At 38.7% G+C, this 20,056-nt stretch overlaps 1 protein-coding gene across 3 annotated transcripts in view; it reads left to right on the top strand.

Annotated features, from left to right (window-relative positions):
* Positions 1-305: 305 nt before the first annotated feature.
* The window catches only part of VAMP4 (vesicle associated membrane protein 4), a 30,640-nt gene continuing 10,889 nt past the window's right edge, over positions 306-20,056 (top strand). The window contains exons 1-4 of one of the 3 annotated variants that reach the window (XM_026003287.2): positions 306-674; positions 3,342-3,461; positions 9,375-9,421; positions 12,442-12,492. In XM_026003287.2, coding sequence (XP_025859072.1) covers positions 3,396-3,461; positions 9,375-9,421; positions 12,442-12,492 — 164 coding nt within the window. In that variant the 5' untranslated portion in view covers positions 306-674; positions 3,342-3,395. Of the gene's footprint in view, positions 675-840; positions 1,196-1,603; positions 1,831-3,341; positions 3,462-9,374; positions 9,422-12,441; positions 12,493-20,056 lie in introns of those variants that run through there. The other 2 variants (XM_026003288.2, XM_026003289.2) reach the window with 2 other exon arrangements.

Below are 20,056 nucleotides of genomic sequence, written 5' to 3'. Positions count from 1 at the left end.
AACACTCCTCGTCCCAAATCTGTCCAAACTAGCTGTGCATCCTCAGGTAAATCTCCTTCTGGACCAGATTCCAAACGTCTAGAACGAGGACGGGACTGGCAACCCGCAGTGTCTGCCTGCTAGTCTAGTCTACCTGCATCGGTAGACAAGGGGTCACACATCTTTCTTCTGAAAAGGCCCCAGACGATCCGATCCGTAGCCGTCCTGGGACTGCGATCCATCCTCCTTGCCCTTGTTTTCTCCTCGGCTTCCTTAGCCCAGGGGGACGGGCTGCGCACAAAGCATCATCTTCTAAACGCCTCGTCAGCCCCAACCCGGCGCTGGGCCCCGGCGCGCCACCCTGAGTGACTCCTGAGTGACTTCTCCGAGCCCCCTCCGCCGCCTCCGGACGCTCCCCGCTCCCGCCCTCCGAGCTCGGCTCGCCCGGCTCGCCCGGCTCGCTCGACTCCCTCGACCATCTCCGCAGCCTGGGCCCGCCCCCTCCGCCTGGCGCCAGGCCGCGGAGCGCCGATCCGCTCGATGAGCGGGGGCGCTGCGGCGGCGGAGCGGCAGACGCCGGGTCCGCGCCCACTGTGTCCCCCTCCCCGCCTTCTTCCTGCGCTTCCCACTCCTTCCCCCGCCCTCGCAGCGCTGCCGGCCCGGCGGAGCGGCCCGGACCTCCCCGGGAGGCTCAGGTACCGGCGCCCGCCGCCGCGGCGGGAGGGGCCGATGTGAGGAGGAAGGAAACGGAGACGACGCCCCTGTTCCGCCGCCTCCCAACGTCCGCCTGGCTGCGGGGCCGGCCTGGGGGGGTCGGGGAGGGCCCCCCGCCTGGGGAAAGGCGGGCTTCGGGCGGGGCGTGGGGAAGGACGACCGGGACTGGGGTGTGCGGATGGGGGCGGCTGCGGGGGGGATGCGAGAGGAGGTGCAGGGCTGGGGCGGGCTGGAGAAGAGTGGGAGGCAGCCTGGAACGTGAGCGGGTTCTGGGCGCGGAGGACAGTGAGCAGATGGCGGGGGACGTGGCCTGTGCGACAGATGGCGGGGGGCGGGGACGCGGTGCGCGGTGAAGCGAGCGACTTGCTGGGGGCGATGGGTCGGTTTGCTTGCTGGGAGGCGCGGGAGAAAGCGCCCACGGACTGCGTTTACAAGGGCCAGAAGGCGGTGTGAGTCATCCGAGTTTGACAGTCGTGGGTGACCTCGCGGCCGCGCCATCCAGGTCACGTGTTTCTGTGGACCTGCCCCAACCGGGACTGTTGGTGGAGGGAGGCCGGGGAGAGGGGACTCTGTGCCCAGATTCAAGCTTTTTGTGAGACCAATACATAGGGGCTTTTCTTTTCTGTGTAAAGCAGAAAAGAAGCCAACATTCATTGAACAACAGGTTAGAAGTGTATCACATGTAAAGACAGTGAATAGAGAACTTACTGCCCCTTCAAAAAGCGTTTCTATATGAAATCGTAAAAGTATGATGATGACATAAGAAGCCTCTGGTGATGTGACATTTTCTCAGCGAGCTGTAGATTACTGTTCAGCTGTCGGTGTTGACGTATATCGTGGAAGCGCTCTTACTTGCTTATGTACCTGTACACAATTCCCCGGATTTATGTGTATTTTTTTGCAGGAGAAATTTTAGGTAGAAATATATTCCTGATTTCTGAACATTATTTCTACTAGTTGTTTGGCACAAGTCATCAGTTGCCCTGTGCTTCATGAAGTATAGTTCATCTTGCCTGATGCTTTGCTGATGGACTTTCTGTCAGACGCTGGTTTCTTGCCTTCATGATCCTTGCATTATAGGACCTGACTGGGGTTTCCTCATCATTAAACTTGTAGCTTTACTGTGTATTTCATAAAGTAAGTCTGCAATTTTTTTGCCTTAGTTATGAAAGCAGCCCGTTTGTTGGGTTTAAAATAATAATGTGGGTATAATTAAAAGAAAAACGCAGATTTTTCTGTTGTTTCCATTGTCATCTGTTTTTTTCCTGCATTCTGTTACATTTCTGTGTGAATGAATTATTCTGAAATCAAAGTGTAGGAAATAAAATGGGCCAGATGTACCTGACAGAAATATTGTGGAATAAAGAACTCTAGAGCTGTTACTTAGGTAGCAAGATTTGACTTTTGTTACAAGTGGTTAAGTTTTTTGTTTAGAAGCATTTCTTATCAAAGAAGACTGTGTCAATTTGTTTCAATAGGAAACCAACTTAAAATAATTATTTTTATTTGGTTTATGAGACTAGACTCTGGGCTAGTATATAATATTAGCCAGCAAACTGAGGTCTAATTATACTTAAAGATCTTAAAGAGTTGTTTCTTCTCATGAAAAGGAAAAGAGGGCTCCTGGTTTGTAATAGGGAAGTAGTCTTTCTAGAACAGAACCTGAAAGGCAATTAGTTGAATAAATATTAAAACTGATTGTGCATAGCCATTGATTAATTTGAGCCTGTGTTTCTGCTGTTTCAATCAGTAGTGTTACTTATCTTTATTAGGGCTTAGTTCTCTCTTAGTTTCTTAGTGCCTACTTTAAAGGAGTGTCATAAAAACTAAAAGAAAATACATGTAAATCCCTGAGCACAGCGCCTACCACATAGTAAAAGATTCAGTACCCTAGCTATTCGCATTTTTCATCTATCTTCTACTCCAAGATACTGAAAACTAAATTTGCATGTCAGCTTTTTCTCAAGAAAATTTGAATAAACTGCATAGTCAAGCATTTTCCTGGAAAATCACAATGCATATTAGCATATAACAAGCTGAGACTTTCTGTAGCAAAAAAATAAAACTAAAAAGCCTGTCTCTGTTTAACCCACTACTTACTTTATCCTTTTCTTGGAGTCTGGTGCTGTGCTTTAGTATAGGATGTTATAACTTACACTATTTTTATGCTATTACCTGATTTGACCATCCAAACTTCACATGGATACCTAGAAATCACTATTTTACAGATGAAGAAACTGAATAATTGTTTAATCGACTAACTAAAAAATGTGAAAAGACAGGCGTGTTCTGCTGTCTGTTAATTCCAGGTTAAAATTTTAAAGCATTTAATGTCTCATTTTCTCCTAATTTCTCCCCTCTCTTAAGCAATCCGCTCTTGAATTTTGTAAAAACTTTTCACTAGTTTCCCCTACATGTTCTCTTTTAAAAGTTACACCTATTTTTCTCATAGTTTTAACTATTTTTTAATGTATTGAGGCCTGGCATGGAGGACAGGATCACATGGAATGAAGCAAAGGGGGAAGGCGGGTAGTTTGAAGTCAGAGAAGTGAAGGAGGCTCCATTGTACAAGGCCTTGAACACTATTTAAATAATTTATCTTGTGCCCCCAAAATCTCGAATCAGATGGAATTTATTTTCTCTTCAAGGTGGCGAATACTTATTCTGCTGGGAAACAGAAGAGTACTTCTTGAGTAAAAAGTATGCCTCCCAAGTTCAAGCGCCACCTAAATGATGATGATGTCACTGGTTCTGTGAAAAGTGAAAGGGTGAGTTTAGAATCTTAATTTCTCAAACAGATTCAAATAAGTTTTTATTCCTTTTTCTAGTCTTTCAAAGTGAATTTTATACAAGAACAGAGCCTCTTATTCAGAACTCTGGAACAGAATATGACTGGAACTCAGAGTTTTTCAGATTTTAGAAAGATAGTTAAGTGCATATTATATAATAGCCTTTTTGCATCTGGAGCAGCACCTCCAAAAATATTAGTATTTCTCGGAGAAATGTTTGATTACTGGGGGCCTGTGTGACGCAGTCGGTTCCGCATTGGGCTCTTGGTTTCGGCTCAGGTCATGATTATCAGGGCTATGAGATCAAGCTCTGAGTCAGGCTCTGCATTGGGTGTAGAGCCTGCTTAAGTTTCTCTCTTTCCTCCTCCTCTCCCCATCTCTCCCACGCTAAAAAAAAAAAAAAAAAAAAAAAAAAAGAAAGAAAGAAATGTCTCATTGCTATAAGTGTATAAGTAAAGCATATAAATAAATTAGCTAGCATCAATTCAGGTCAGGTTTTCCTACAAATAAGTTTTGGCTTCAAACTTACGAAACCTTGATTTTCAGAACTTTTTAGATTTTTGGAATTTCAGATAAAGAATTTTAGTTCTATAATTGTCTCAGAGTCTAGAGTATTTTTTATATAGTGTTCAATTTCTGATTTATCCCAGAACATTCTATGCAGATATGTGTACATCTAGAAGTTTTGCAGAATCTTGAAAAGATAGCATTTGAAAGGAATGTGGTAGATAGGTTACTTTTAAAATAAGTACTCAAGAAATAGTTATTGAGGAAAGGAATTGGTGTTTTTCTTTTTTATCCAGCAACCTGAAGCCCTCACTCACTTCCTATCTTATTACTGTTTCTTCATTTACTGATTCATTTATTGACCACCTGCCATTGTGCTAAAAAACTGGAGGGCATAGTCTGCTTGACTTTATTTTACACATTCCTGTTTTGTACAAGCTCTGAATCTCATTATTCACTCTTTCCAACATCTTATGATGTAAAAGTATCTTTTAATACAATATGGGAAACATTTGTGTTTTCATTATTTTTTTTTTTAAGATTTTATTTATTCATGAGAGACACAGAGAGAGAGGCAGAAAGAGAGACAGTGGGAGAATCAGGCATCCCGTGGAGAGCCCAATCTAGAACTTGATCCCAGGACCCTGGGATCACAACCTGAGCCAAAAGCAGAGGCTCAGCCACTGAGGCATCCCTGTCTTTTCCTTATTCTAACTCTCTTTGTAGTTTGTTTTTTACTTAAAAACAGGCATCCCTGTCTTTTCCTTATTCTAACTCTCTTTGTAGTTTGTTTTTTACTTAAAGGGGTAGAATCCACCAATAGACAATTGCTAGGAAGCTTTTCAAAATAAGTTTTATGTATATACTTAAAATTATAAAATATAGTCTCAATTCCACTGCTAAGACTATAACTATGGCACTTTCTTTTTATGTTGTTGGTTGGTTACTACCACAATTTATTGTAAAAATAGGATATTGAACCAGAATTGAATAAAACTGGCTATTTAAATAGAGACCTCTTTTTGAATGTGTATTAGATGGTGAAATTTGATAACTGATTCTAATAATTTATGAATTACTTTTAAAAACTTTAAAGTGTAGTTCTACTTTTCTTTAGTAACAGCTTTATTGAGCTGTAATTCACATGCCATACAATTAACTTTTAAAGTGTACAATTCAGTGGTTTTTAGTATATCTGCAGAATTGTGCAACTATCACTGCAGTCAACTTTAGAACATTTTCATCATTGTAAAAAAGAAATCCTGTATCTTTTAGCATTTGTCCTCCATTCTTCTCATCCTCTCAACTCTAGACAACCACCAGTCTATAGATTTGTCTACTCTGGGCATTTTATATAAATGGAATCCTACAATCTGTTGTCTCTGTAATTGGCTTTTTGGATTTAAATCATGTTTTTGAAGTTCATCCATGTTGTAACATGTGTTGGTATCCCATTCCTTTTTACTGCTGAATAATATTACAGTAAATGGATATATCACATCCATTCATCATTGTTGGACATTCGGGTTTTTTGGGAATATTAATGATTTTTTTCATACTACTTCTGGCTGTTGGCTTTTTGGCTATTTGACTGTTAAGAAGAACAGTGCTGTTAGGGTGCCTGGGTGGCACAGTTAGGCAGCCACCTCTTGGTTTTGGCTCCGGTCGTGAGATCAAGCCTTCCTGTCGGCCTCCACACTGAGCATGAAATCTGCTAAAGACTTTTTCTCCCTCTCATTCTGCCCCTTCCCTCTCCCCACATACATGCACAGTGCTTTTTCTCTCTAAAATAAATAAATCTTAAAAAAATAAAATAAAATAAAATAAAATAAAATAAATAAAATAAAATAAAATAATAAAATAAAATAAAATAAATAAAATAAAATAAAATAAAATAAAATAAAATAAAATAAATAAATCTTAAAAGAAAAAATAGCAGTGCTGGAGCACCTGGGTGGCTTAGTCAAGTGAGCATCTGACTCTTGATTTCAGCTCAGGTCATGATCCCAGAGTTGTGAGATTGAGTGCCACATTGGGCTCCACATGAGTTTGGGGCCTGCTTGAGATTCTCTCTTCCTCTCCCTCTGCCCTGTTCTCCCCTGACTGCCCCCCAACACTTGTATTCTCTCTCAAATAAATAAGTCTTTAAAGAAAAAAATAGCAGAGCTATGAACATTCAAATGCAAGTTTTGAACATGTTTCCATTTCTCTTGTTCGAACACCTAGGAGTGGGATTGCTGGGTTAGTTATGATCAATCTCTAGAAGAATTGCCAGATTGTTTTCTAAAGTGCCTGCATAATTTTTGCATTCCCACCAGCAGTGTATGTGGATTCCATTTTCTCCACATTTCTCCTACCAACGAGTTGCTCCTCATCACCAATTTCTCATCAAATTGATTATTTAAAAATTTTTTTTGATTATTTAATGCCTTTGTCCCAAAATCCATCTTTGTATTAATATTGCTAACCCTAACATTCTTTTCGTTAGAATTTGCTGATGTATTTTTTCCACCTCTTTTTTTCATACTTTGACATTCATTTAGGTGAATTTTTTATAAACAGATATTTGCTGGAATTCTTGGACTCTAATCATGTGTAGTTTTTAGTTTTAATAGGAGCATTCAAACCATCACATTTGTTATGATAACAAACATATCTGGGCTTTTTCTGTATTAGCCAGTCCCTCTGCTGGCCATTAATGCCTTTTCCCCTGATCATTGGTTGGCCCTTTGCTATCATTTGGATTCAGCTTAAGTTTCACTTCTTGAGAGTGATTTTCCATGACAACCTAATCTCATTTAGTCACCCTGTCACTTTCTCTCCTGTCACTGTTTCAGTTCTCTGCATAGCATTTGTTACTATCAGATATTTTTCTATGAGAATTCAGACCTTCTCTGTCTTGTTCAAAGCTGGTGCTTACCTAGAACAGTGCCTAGCACATAGAATATGTGCAAATGTATTTATTAAATGAATATTGAGGGGGATCCCTGGGAGGCTCAGCAGTTTAGCGCCTGCCTTCAGCCCAGGGCGTGATCTTGGAGTCCTGGGATTGAGTCCCGCATCAGGCTTCCTGCATAGTGTCTGCTTCTCCCTCTGCCTATGTCTCTGCCTCTCTCTCTCTCTGTCTCTCTCATGAATGAATGAATAAATGAATAAATAAATAAATAAAATCTTTAAAAAATGAATATTGAATCCTATTTTCATTGTCTCAGTCTCTGTGATGTTATATATTATACATAGATATAATTCATTATATTTCATGTTTTCTCTCTTTTCCCTGACTACTTTGGCAGATTGTTTTTCATCATCTCTCCCCATCCCCAGTATCATTAGGTAGTTTTAAAATGTCCTTCCTTTCTCTCTCTCTCTTTTTTGTTCTTAACTTCATATTTTAACAGTAATGTTTAAATCTGTGTTCTCTATCAGTATACCAAAAACCGTATATAACCCTTCCATTGCTTTACTTTGTCATTCCAGCCGGCTTCCTGCAGCCCCTGTTCCTTTCTCCGGTGAGGTACACCCCTTACTCTTACTTCTGCACTTCATCCTTCCACTCCTGCCTCTAGGTTTTATTGGAACAATTTTGGGCTCTTTTATTTATTTTTAATTTAATTTAATTTTTTTTTAAAGATTTTATTTATTCATGAACGACAGAGAGAGTGAGGGGCAGAGACACAGGCAGAGGGAGAAGCAGGCTCCATGCAGGAAGCCCGATGTGGGACTCGATCCTGGGTCTCCAGGATCACACCCTGGGCTGCAGGCGGCGCTAAACCGCTGTGCCACCGGGGCTGAATTTTGGGCTCTTTTAAAGTTTTTCTTTATATTATGCCGTTTCTTTTTCAATATCTATAAGATAAAGTTCATAATCACATTATCATTTATTCAGATTTGACCAAATGTTTTATTAGATTCATCAATTGTATCAATGTCTTAGAATTTTTCTTCGAATTTAATTGGAGTTTTTTTGGCTGGTGAAATTCCTTGAGTAATTTTCTCATAAAAGGCACATAGGTGGTGTATCTGTTTCCTATTGTTGTAACAAATTACCACAAACACAAAACATGAATTTACCATTTTATACTTCTGGGGACCAGAAGTCCAAAGTGGGTCTTCCTGGGCTAAAATCATGGCTCTAGCAGGCTATGTTTCTTCTGGAGGGTCTAGGGGAGAATCTGTTTCCTTGCCTTTCCTAGCTTCTAGAGGCCGCCTGTGGTCTTCGGCTCATGCTCCTTCCGCTGTCTTTAAAGCCAGCAAAGATCTTCTAACTCCTCCCCTTCCCTTTGTTCTTTCCCTCCCTGTATTCTCTCTCACCATTCTCACTCTTTCTGTCCCTTTTACTCTGGCATTTCTGCCTCCCTATTTTAAGAACTCTTGTGATTCTGCCTCCTTTTAAGAATTCGTGTGATTATGTTGGGCCCGCATGAATGATCCCTGTTGATTTTCCCATCTCAAGATTTTTAACTTAATCACATCTGCAGAGTCTCTTAGCATACAAGGAAATCTGTTCACAGGTTTCAAGGATTAAGACAAGGATATCTTGGGGAGTTATTATTCTGCCTACAAGTTATACTCTAAGTTCTTGTATGCTGAAAAGGTGTGGTTGTTGCAAGAGGGTGCGATCATCTTCATCATAAGGAAAATAGTTACATCTTATAAAAGTATAAAGTTGTTTTTGTTTTGAAGTTCTAATATGTGTAGAGGGTCATTTGTGAACTATGAAGGTAATAGGTAGACTGTTCCAATTATTAACCCTGTCTCCCAGCTCCAAATCTGTCTTCTGTACTCCTCTCTCATTCTGGAGCTGGCTCTGCAACTACGTTTCTTCTTTGCCACCTAGCTTCTTATTAGGTTCTGCCGGTAGAAGGAGACCGGATGGAAAGCAGGAGGAGAGAGAAGGGACTTAACTTCTTTCTGATTGCCTACAGTTCCTTATTTCTCTACTGGCTGTGGTGACCTTTCTGCCTTGTAGTCAGTCATGGGATCCTGCTATTATAAGCATTTTCTTTGTAAAGTTGGCATATGTGGTTCTTTTAGCTTATAGTGAAGCACAGCTGATCACTCTTGTCTCTGGAACCTTGGAGTTAAGAAATTTCACTAGGGGGACTTCTGGGTGGCTCAGTGGTTCAGCGTCTGCCTTTGGCCCAGGGTGTGATCCTGGAGTCCCAGGATCAAGTCCCACATTGGGCTACATGGAGCCTGCTTCTCTTTCTGCCTATGTCTCTGCCTCTCTCTATGTCTCTCATGGATAAATAAATAAAATCTTAATAAAAAAAAAAGAAAAGAAATTTCACCAGGGAAATTTAGAACTCCGTTCATTACTCCTTGACAGTTTGTAAGCCTTCTGAATCTGAAGACTCGTCTTTTTTTTTTTTTTTTTTTTGACAGAGAAATCTTCTGGAAGATGATTCAGATGAAGAAGAAGACTTTTTTCTGTAAGTTTTTGGTTTTAACAGCTTTATTGGGGTATAATTAACATCTAATAAAATATAGAGAGAGTATGTGGATTTTGATACATGTACTATACACCTGTGAAATTATCACCAAAATCAAGTGATAAACATAACCATCACCTCAAAAGTTTCCTCATACTCCTTGGTAATCTATCACTCCCCCAATCTCTAGGCAACCATTGATCTGTTTTGTATTTTCTAGAATCTTTTAAACAAATGGTATCATACAGTATGCCTTATATTTTTAATGGCTTTATTCGCTTTGCATAATTATTTTGAGATTGATCCATACTGTCACATGTATCAGCGATTCCTTTTTTATTTCTGAGAAGTATTCCATTATATGAATGTACTGCAATTCATTCATCCATTCACTTATTGATAGATATTTAGGGTGTTTATAGTTTTTGTTATTATGAATAAAGTGGCTATAAACATTTATGTACAAGTTTTTGAGTGGGCTTATGCTTTCAGTTCTCTTGGGAAAATACTTAGGAGTTAGTTGAGTGACTGGTATATTTGTACAGCTGTTTTCCAAAGTGGTGTACGTTTTATATTCTCACTAGCATTGTACAAGAGTTCTAGTCTAAATCTCATAAGTACTATATACATTCAATGTTTTAATTTTAGCTGTTCTTACAGGTATGTGGTGTTACCTCACTATAGTTTTAATTTGCATTTCCCTAATGACAGATCACAGTGGTCATCATTTTTTGTGTGTATTTGCCATCCTCATATCTTCTTTGATAAAGTACGTTAAAATCTTTTGCCCAGTTCTAAACGTGTCTTCTTATTCAGTTGTTTATGTATTCAAAATACAAGTTCTGTGTCAGATATGTCTTACAGATATTTACTTAGTCTGTAACTTAATCTTTTTTTCATAATAGTATCTTTTGAAGATCAAACTGATTTTGATGAAATCAATGTATTACATTTTTTTCTTTTATTGTTTTTGCTTATTTAAGAAATGTATGCCAAACCCAAGTTCACTGAGATTTTCTCCTATGTTCTCTTATAGGAGTTTTAAAGTTTTGGCTTTTACATTTAGATCTATAATCTATTTCAAATGAATTTTTTATTTATGGTTGAAGTAAGGGTGAAGGGTGATTTTTTTGTTGTTGTTGTTGCATACAGCTATCCAGTTGTTCCACCACTATCTGATGAAAAGATTATCCTTTTCCCATTGAATTGCCCTGATACTTTGCCAGTTAATTGACCTGATCAATCCTTTACAGTTATGATTAGAAAGAGCTGTGTTCCTACAGGCCTAGATTTATTTGCAAAGTCAGGAAGGAGGACATATTGTTGCAGTTTTCCCGGGAGATTGAGGTAGAGGGGTGTGCCTGAGGGGAAACATTGGCTGCCTTTGTTATAATGTTGCAATGTTTTTGTAGAGGCTTTCCCCCTCCCAAATAAAAACGTTTTATAGAAGGTAATTGACAGCTGTAAAGCAGTGAACAAAAAGAGCTTGCCAGATAGGAAGCAAATCCATTAACAGGAAATAGTATCACTTTGGCAAGGTCAGATGAAGTGGGAAGATAATTTCCTACATATGACACGATTTCCAAAGAGTCACAAAGCTAATTGCCATGGTGCCAATTATGGTGAAAAGCCTTAGATCTAGAGCAATAGCTGCCTGTCAGAAAGGAATTTAGGATTGAACAGAAGGCCAGAAGGTTGAATAAGTGATTCCTTCATGGTAAGCTGGATACCCTTGTGAGAAACACTTCAGACCAGTAGTGTACCACCGGAAATCTGCTCCCAAATAATGTGCATCTTTCAGATGGCCTGACAGCCAACTGGCACACTTGCTGAAAGTGCAGCTTCCACACACTGTGGCCCTGTCTGAGTGTTGAAAGGGAGACAAAACAAATTTTTAAAAAATTAATCAACACCCAGGTTTATAGCAGCATTATTCACAATAGCCAAAAGATAGCGCAAGCTAAAGGTCAATCAACAGATGAATGGATAAACAAAGGGTGATATATCTGTACGATAGAATATTACTTGGCCTTTATTAGTCTTAAAAAGGAAGGAAATTCTGACACATGCTACAGCATGAATGAACCTCAAAAACATTATGCTAAGTGAAAGAAGCTGATCACAAAAGTATAAATTTTACATCATTCCACTTACATGAAGTACCTAGAGTAGACAAAGTCATGGAGACACAAAGTAGAATGGAGGTTGACAGGAGCTAAGCAGAGGAGGAATGGGAGTTAGTGTTTAACTGGTACAGATCTTTTTTTTTTTTTTTTTTTTTTTAAAGTAAGATCTACACCGAACATGGGGCTCAAATACAGCACACTGAGATGAGGAGTAGTATGCTCTACCAACTGAGCCTGGTACCCGATTCTAAGTTTAAAAAATTTTTGTGCTTTACACCCTATTCTCTATCATCAGAGGAATGATAATTACCCAAAATATCTAAAAGTTTTTATTTCCAGAATCTTAAAATGGATTGGTTGAAATGATATAACACATGACAAATAATTGGAGAAATGTTGGTATTTTTGTAGACTCTTGGATTTCCCTTTAGCTTCGTTGATAAGTTTAAGATGAGTAACAAAAGTGTTTTGAATGGATTTCCTCTATATTCATTCCTGATAATCAGCATTTTATGATAACCTAATTCAAAGGTGAATTTACTTTTAGTGTTCTATAATTGATCATAAAGTTATTCACAGTCACTGGCATTTCAGTTCTCATGGTTTCAGAGTTTAGTGATTAGAACAACCTATATATAAACAAAGGATTATATAAACCCTATTTTCTCTGAAAATTTTAACATTTAGAAGAATTAGGTTAGTTGTGGCTAGCACCGACCAGCACTGAATACCAGTGAAGTACAGATGTGTGGTTACATATCATTTAGTTCCAGCAATACCAGTAAAATATGATTTCTTATAATAGATGATCCATGTTTAGAACTAAGCTTGATTGTATGTGTGTATTTTTTTTATGCTCTCATTATGAATATGTACTTGGTATTTTGTTTTCAGAAGGGGACCATCTGGACCAAGATTTGGACCTAGAAATGATAAAATTAAGCAGTAAGTTCCTGAGCTACTCATTTGTTTAAGTGATTGTCCTATTTCTGCATGGGCCTGGGGTTAGCAATCTGCACCTATGATTCAAATCTAGTTGCTCCCTATTTTTCTGAATAAAGTTTTATTGGAACACAAGCATGCCTATTTATTTTCTTATTATCTGTGGCTGCTTTAAAATTACAGTGGCAGATTTGGGTAGTTGTGACAGAGACCTTGTGACTCGCAAAATCTGAAATATTTATTACCTGTCTGGCCTTTTACAGAAAAAGTTTGCTGAGCCCTGATGTATATACTACTACTAGATTGTAAAAACCCAATAATTCTTTTTAGTTTCACAAAGCTACCTCTGAATAATAGATAAGGAAATCCAATTCCTCTTGGTTTTTCTTAACCTGATTATTTTTTGTCAAATCCATTTATTTAGCATAATCTCAAGGTCCATTTTGGTTTTAAATCTATAGCTTGGGATCCCTGGGTGGCTCAGCAGTTTAGCACCTGCCTTTGGCCCAGGGCGCAATCCTGGAGTCCTGGGATCAAGTTCCGCGTCGGGCTCCCGGCATGGAGCCTGCTTCTCCCTCTGCCTGTGTCTCTGCCTCTCTCTCTCTCTCTCTCTCTCTCTCTCTATCATGAATAAATAAATAAATCTTAAAAAATAAATAAATCTATAGCTTGATTCCCATTTTCAGAATTAATGGAAATAATATAATTTAGTTTTTTGAAGTATAATATTTTTTTGTATTCCTCCAGAAGTTTTTTTTTCCTCCAGAACTTTTTTATATCTATTATTTATCCTAATTCCTATATTGCTCTAAGATTTATGGCTTTCAGTTTAAAGCTTTTTCTGTGTATGTTGGTGGTGGTAGGTTGATGGGTGATGCTATAGTAAATGCATCCAATATTAGAAGGATCTGGATCCTGAGAGAAGAGAGGAATTGGAGGAGCAGTGAAATAGCCCTGGAAACTGACTAGTTTTGAAGACTAACTGTGGACGATGAACTAAAAGGCCTGAATTCAGGATCTAAGGAGGGATAGTCACTGCTGTAGTTCAGGATATACTTGGCACACAATAGGAAGGGTGCTATAATAGGGAATCAAATTATTGGTCAGATACTTGGGTTTTAGTCAGGTAGGTGTCGGTGTGGGAAAAAAAAATGTCCACACTTAGCCTAATCCATTTAGCCAGTGAATTCTGAAATATGAACCAAGGTTACAACAAACTGATTTGAGTGCTAGACAGGATGTTTTTATTTTCTCTTGCTATGTGACAGATTGTCCTGAACTTAGCAGCCTAAAACTACACCCATCATCTCACATTTCCATGGGTCCAGGAGTTCAGTCACTGCTTAGGTGGGCCCTCTATAAGGGGTCTCACAAGTCTGAAATCAAGGTGTCACCACAGGTATGATCTCATTTGAAGCTCCGAAGTTCAGGTAGTTGTTGCCAGAATTATTTTCCTTGCAAATGTAAAACTCATGGTACTTGCTCCTTCAAAGCCAGCAGAAGAGAGTCTCTGCTGCTCCAAGGCTCTGATTTGGCCAGTAAAGATACAGTGAGCTACTTAGATTCAGGCATTTCATTATGTACATAGGCAATAAAAGGAAGAGTAGCCAAACTCTCTGGGTTCTTGTCCTACATACCGAAAATGATGATTCCAAAATAAAAGGGGCTGCACGGCAGTAATAGGAATTGTAGGATACCCAAGCCAATTCTACACTGTAGTTCAGTGGTTTTATGGTCTGCAAATATGCCCTGCAGAAAACTTTCCATACATTATCATAACCTGGAGGGTGGTAAGAAATTGGCTTGTGACAGTCTTCTAGGATGATGAGTGAGAGATGGCCTCACAAGCCATTCATCATCTCATGTTCTGGGAGGATTACAGAGCATTCAAGGTTGTCAGGGTGCCATGGCAGAGCTGCTCATCTACATGAGCTAGGGTGATTTCTGTATCTACCCACATAGTTCTCATACCTAAGCCACCCTGGAGTAGGGAACTCCACTGATGACACACTTGTTTTTTGTCCTGCCAATATGCTTTATTTCCTGTCTGATACCCTTCTGCAAATGGAGCCTAGTACTGAGTATGGCCTATTGAGTCTTTTGAATATGATCTTCCAGCTGAACCCAAACCACTGCTAGTTGTATAGAATGGGCATTGCAAACAAAGTATGTGTCTATATTAGCAAGTGCCAATCACATACACACATGAATATTTATATGTACATATTAATTAGCACAGTATATTTGGTGCTCACAGAATTTTAGAACACCAAGGGGTTATTGAGTAAGTATAATGATTCTTACTCTAGAACCAGAGGCTTGCCAGACTTAGAAGGTGATTAGTCATCAAAATACAATATGAAACTTTGTGGGCACGGGCTCATGAATGCTTATATAACCAGGGTATTACTCTGTTGTGTGCCCCAAATGGCCCAAGATGGAGGAACACAGCCTACCACACAACTTGCCCATGGACACATACCTGGCATTAGTTGAGTAACCAAAATTGTAGCACTCGTGAGTTTCTTTAAGCTGTACTATCACTACTTGGTTTGTGGTATTTTAATACAGGGTAATTCTTAACTGCATGGATCAGCAACATTGTTGCTTCATTTGAATTTGATTGGCATGTTGACACCAGATTATTCCCACAAAAAGTACTACCACTTTTCAGGGAAGTTTGTCTGTGTGTGTGTGTGTGTGTGTGTGTGTGTGTGTGTGTGTGTGTGTGATTTAAAATATTCACATGCCTATATAAAATGTATGGTTCTCTTTGGAATGTTTTCTTGCTTTTAAGTTAGATAATGGCTTTATAAATGCAACTCTAGTGAGTTACAGGCATTCTCTCTTAGGGGTAGGGAATTTCCTAACTATAGTCTTGGTCCAAGCATTTTGACTCTATAAAAAGGCTGGCAAGGAGTGTTCATGACAAGGAGTGTTCATGACGTAACAGAAATACATACATAGTTGCAAAAATACAGCATCACTTTAAACCCTTTGTCAACAGTACCTTAAAAAGCCACAAGATGGGGGTGTTAACTATGAAAATAAATATTTTCTGTATAAAATAAGGAATGAGTATTTGCTGCAGAACATGATTTTTTTTTCTTAATGGAAGAGCACTGACATTAAGCTCATGCGAGTGTTAGGCATTGTAATAAGGGTTTAAAAAACACTGTTACATCTAATTCTCAAAAGTGAGAGATGATCATCCTCATTTTAAAGGTGAGAAGATACGAGTCTTGAGGAAGCTTAGAATGGACACTGCTACACCATGCAGCTTCCCTGCTGATAATTAGAATAGAGGCATTTCAGGAATAGGAGAATGCTGTCTGCCTCTAAGGATGATTTAAGTCAACATTGAAATGTCTTTTCCTTTCTACATGTCTTTATCTTTTCCTGGGCATGCTCTCTTGTGTCCTTTCTTCTACCATATGACTCTCTTTTAACGGAAATGATATAAGTCATATAAATGACACACCCTCCTTTACAAACTTGTTTTTCCTTTGAGTTCCTAATTTTCTGTTTCAGTTAATAGCATCATCTCCTGACACTCAGTTGCTCAAATTATAAATCTAGAAATCCTCTACCCTTTTCTTGCCCCAGCTTCATCAGTGTCATTAATCAGGTGCTACTTGAAATATCCCCTCCTTTTACATGTATATATATATACATTTACATATAAATATATATTTACATATAAATATATTTACATATAAGTATATTTACATATAAAAATATATATATATATAATCTCCATCCTTTAGGTAGGCTAGAACTTTTCCCACCATTAACCTCCTTCATTACTCTACCCTATTTATGCTTATCCCCTTAAAACTCAGTACCAGGATCTTGATGCTGTCTGTCTGGTTAGGCTGCACAGCTGGTACCATGAGCTTCCTTCCATTATGGCACTTAATGCACCAGTTTTCTCCAGGAGACTGGAATCAATCAATTTCTTTCTTTTTCTTTCTTTCTTTCTTTCTTTCTTTCTTTCTTTCTTTCTTTCTAGATTTTGTTTGTTTGTTTGTTTGTTTGTTTATTTGAAACAGAGAGAGAGAGGTAGAGACACAGGCAGAGGAAGAAGCAGGCTCCATGCAGGGAGCCCCATGTGGGACTCAGTCCCATGTCCAGGATCATGCCCTGGGCCAAAGGTGGCACTAAACCGCTGAGCCACCCAGGTTGCCCTCTTTCTAAAGATTGGTCTTAAAACTTTCACATTGGTGTCCTCAGTAAATAGTGTAGCAATTTCGTAATACATGTGTTTTGAATAAATGAAATCTTTTATTGAGATCAGAAGATATTGTTGAATGCCTGCTTTCTACCTGGCATATTTCACATGATCTAGGAAATAAAAGGATGAGTGGGACAGTTTCTGCTTCTAAGGCATTTAAAGTGTATAATGAGGTTAAGATCAACATAAAATACAAATAGAAATCAGTATTGTAATTGCTGTGAAAATGTAAAAAAATCATGTGAAATGTGTTCTCACTGGTTTTTTTAAAAAGTATCCTTTATATTCGAATAAATAAGTAGATAATTTTCTATGGAAGTTGCCTTCTGGGCATGAGAACATCTTAAAATATAGAATCACAATTAGGAGATTTCCCATTATTAAAGGTTTTACAGTATCTGGATTAAGAGTGTTATACCAGTGGATGGTAATATGTGAAAGAGAAAGTAATAATTTATTAATTCCTCAGCAGAAAAATTAAAATGTTGATTGATTTGTTAGATTTATTACACGTATACCATGTTGTTGAGGTAATGTCCCTAAGTTTCTCACAATCTAGTTAAAATTAATCTAGAGAGGGCAGCCCTGGTGGCTCAGTGGTTTAGCGCTGCCTTCAGCCCAGGGCGTGATCCTGGAGATCCGGATCAAGTCCCATGTCAGGTTCCCTGCATGGGGCCTGCTTCTCCCTCTGCCTGTGTCTCTGCCTCTCTCTCTCTCTCTCTGTGTGTGTCTTCCATGAGTAAATAAAATCCTTTAAACAAATAAAATTAATCTAGAATTGTATGGGTTCTGTTCCAGTTAATCTGCCTTCATCCATGAGGTCTTTTGTTTATAGGGATTCTGGGACTGATCGTTGTTACTCTTAACGTTTTTTGGGTTTTGTTTTAAATAATGTGTAGTGTATCGATATCCATAATAGCCATAATCTGATCACATGTAGGGGCTGCAGTGCATGCTGTCCGCTCCCACCCTGCAGTACTGCCTTAATTTAGGTTATTGTCATCTCTTGCAAATGACAAAAAGTAACTGCCTTGGGAATTTCAAGATTGGTCCTTGCTGAACAATAGCTGTGTTTCTGTTACAGTTCACAGAGATCAGTGGAGACCTCTACATTCACTGCCTTATATCTTTCTTAAGTAACAGGGTATGCTTTTCAGGACTTACACCCAAATTGTTTGCTTATTCAGCAAATGTTCATCAAACGGGTACTCTGCCCCAAGCACTGTTGCTGATACTGGGGCTGCAAAAGTGAACAAAATGAGCAGTTTCTGCTTTCATCAAGCTTAGCGTCTAGTGGGGGAAAGGTAGGAAATAGGTATGTACTTTCACTTAGTGTTAAATGCTTTATTTTTTTTTAATTTTTTTTAATTTTTATTTATTTATGATAGTCACAGAGAGAGAGAGAGGCAGAGACACAGGCAGAGGGAGAAGCAGGCTCCATGCACCGGGAGCCCGATGTGGGATTCGATCCTGGGTCTCCAGGATCGCGCCCTGGGCTAAAGGCAGGCGCCAAACTGCTGCGCCACCCAAGGATCCCATGTTAAATGCTTTAAATATAGAAGCGGGACAGACAGGCTCTATCACAGCTCTAAAGGTTAATGCAGTGGTTCTGTGAGGGCTGGAATTGTCGGCTTTGTTCATTACTGTCTTCTCTGGGCCAAAAACAATACATAGCAGGCTTTCATTGATTGTTGACTACACTAATTAGTTGCTTGAATATTTGTGCCATTGTCTTTATATAGGATGAACATTTTAGCTGTTTGTTTAGGTGATTAGGCATTTTGCAGCAAGCCCATCTTAGGGATTCAGGGGATTTTTCTATCTTTTTGAGCAGAAGAGATGTTCTGCGTCCTGGCTTGGGTGATGCTTCTGTCTGGTATCCTTCAGTGGGCTCTGTGTGGGAAGCACAGAATTCTGGGAGCTGTGATGAACTGTGAAGTTTGTGTGTGGAAAATCAGTGGGTTTAAAAATGCTTTTCATATAGGAAGGAGAGACTGTCAACAAACGTAGTGATTGCTACTTGAATCTGAGACTACTTCTGAACCCACCTATGTCTAAACAAGTCTGCATTTTTATTTTAAAGCAAACTTTTTGAAGAGAGAGCTCTTCAAGGGAAGAGATAAAACTGTTTTAAAACTACGCATCCAGGCCTCACCCCTGACCCACTGGCTTAGTTTGGAGGATACTATGGAATAGAGGGCAGAGACAAAATGTGTATTGTGAGGTTTTGTTTTGTTTTTGTTTTTGTTTTTTTTAAAGCACCACAGGCAATAATCAACACAATTATTTCTTTCCTAATTAGAAAGTTGCATATCTTTATTTTATAAAGATATTATACTTTATATTATATATGTCCTATATAGAATATTTTATATATATATATATATATATATATATATATATATATATATATAGTTGCTAGTAATCCAGTGCATTTTAAACATTTTTTGAGTTGTAAGAATCATGAGTTCACTTTATTTCTCCTTTTAAATATTTCACTGGCATAACAATTTTATGAAGTAATTTAAGGTAATTTTTGTTTAACAGAATGGGAAAACTAAACACTTTAAATTATTTTTTTAAGATTTATTTATTCATGAGAGACACAGAGAAAGAAGTAGAGACATAGAGAAAAGGAGAAGCCGACTCCTTGCAGGGAGCCCATTGTGGGACTTGATCCCTGGACTGAGATCTTACCCTGAGCCAAAGGCTGACGCTCAGCCGCTGAGTCACCCAGGCGTCCTTAAACACTTTGAATTATTAAACATTTTTGTGTTTGTGTACTCAAGGTAACTCCTGAGTGAGAGCAAGCAGCTAAGAACCAATTAGATGAATGAGCCAGTGAAGATTAAGTCTTTATTAAACAGTCTGAAATTTGGTTAGAACAGGCCCTCATCACCTAACATAAAGGAGGAAATTATATTTTCATTTTGAAAAACAGCAAAAAATGTTTCCTTTCTGCTCCCTCTTGGGTGCTTCAGAACCTTTTCAAGTGTACCTGTCTTAAACCCTGTTTGTTTTCAGAGAAAAATGATGAGCAATGAACAGTTACACCCACTGTGTATTAGTATACATTTCCATTTTGGAAATTGAGTATTTTCAAAAGCTAACCTAGGCAAATTCCTTTATTAGCATTAGTGTATTAACTATAGCAAAAGTAGGTTATAACTGTGTCTAATGTGATGCTCCCTCGGTAGCTTATGGAAAAGAAAGTGAAACTAATTATTTAGAGTCAAGCTATTTGATTAAAATCTGCAGTTACCAAGCATTCTGACAATACATTTAATTTGCAGGAACAGGGCTAAAAATAAACTATCTTTAAGTTAAATATGA

This window comes from Vulpes vulpes, chromosome 13, assembly GCF_048418805.1.
Source record: "Vulpes vulpes isolate BD-2025 chromosome 13, VulVul3, whole genome shotgun sequence".
In the NCBI taxonomy this organism is placed as follows: Eukaryota; Metazoa; Chordata; class Mammalia; order Carnivora; family Canidae; genus Vulpes; species Vulpes vulpes.
Note: the sequence above shows the minus strand (reverse complement) of the source record. Positions and strands in the feature narration are given on the sequence as shown.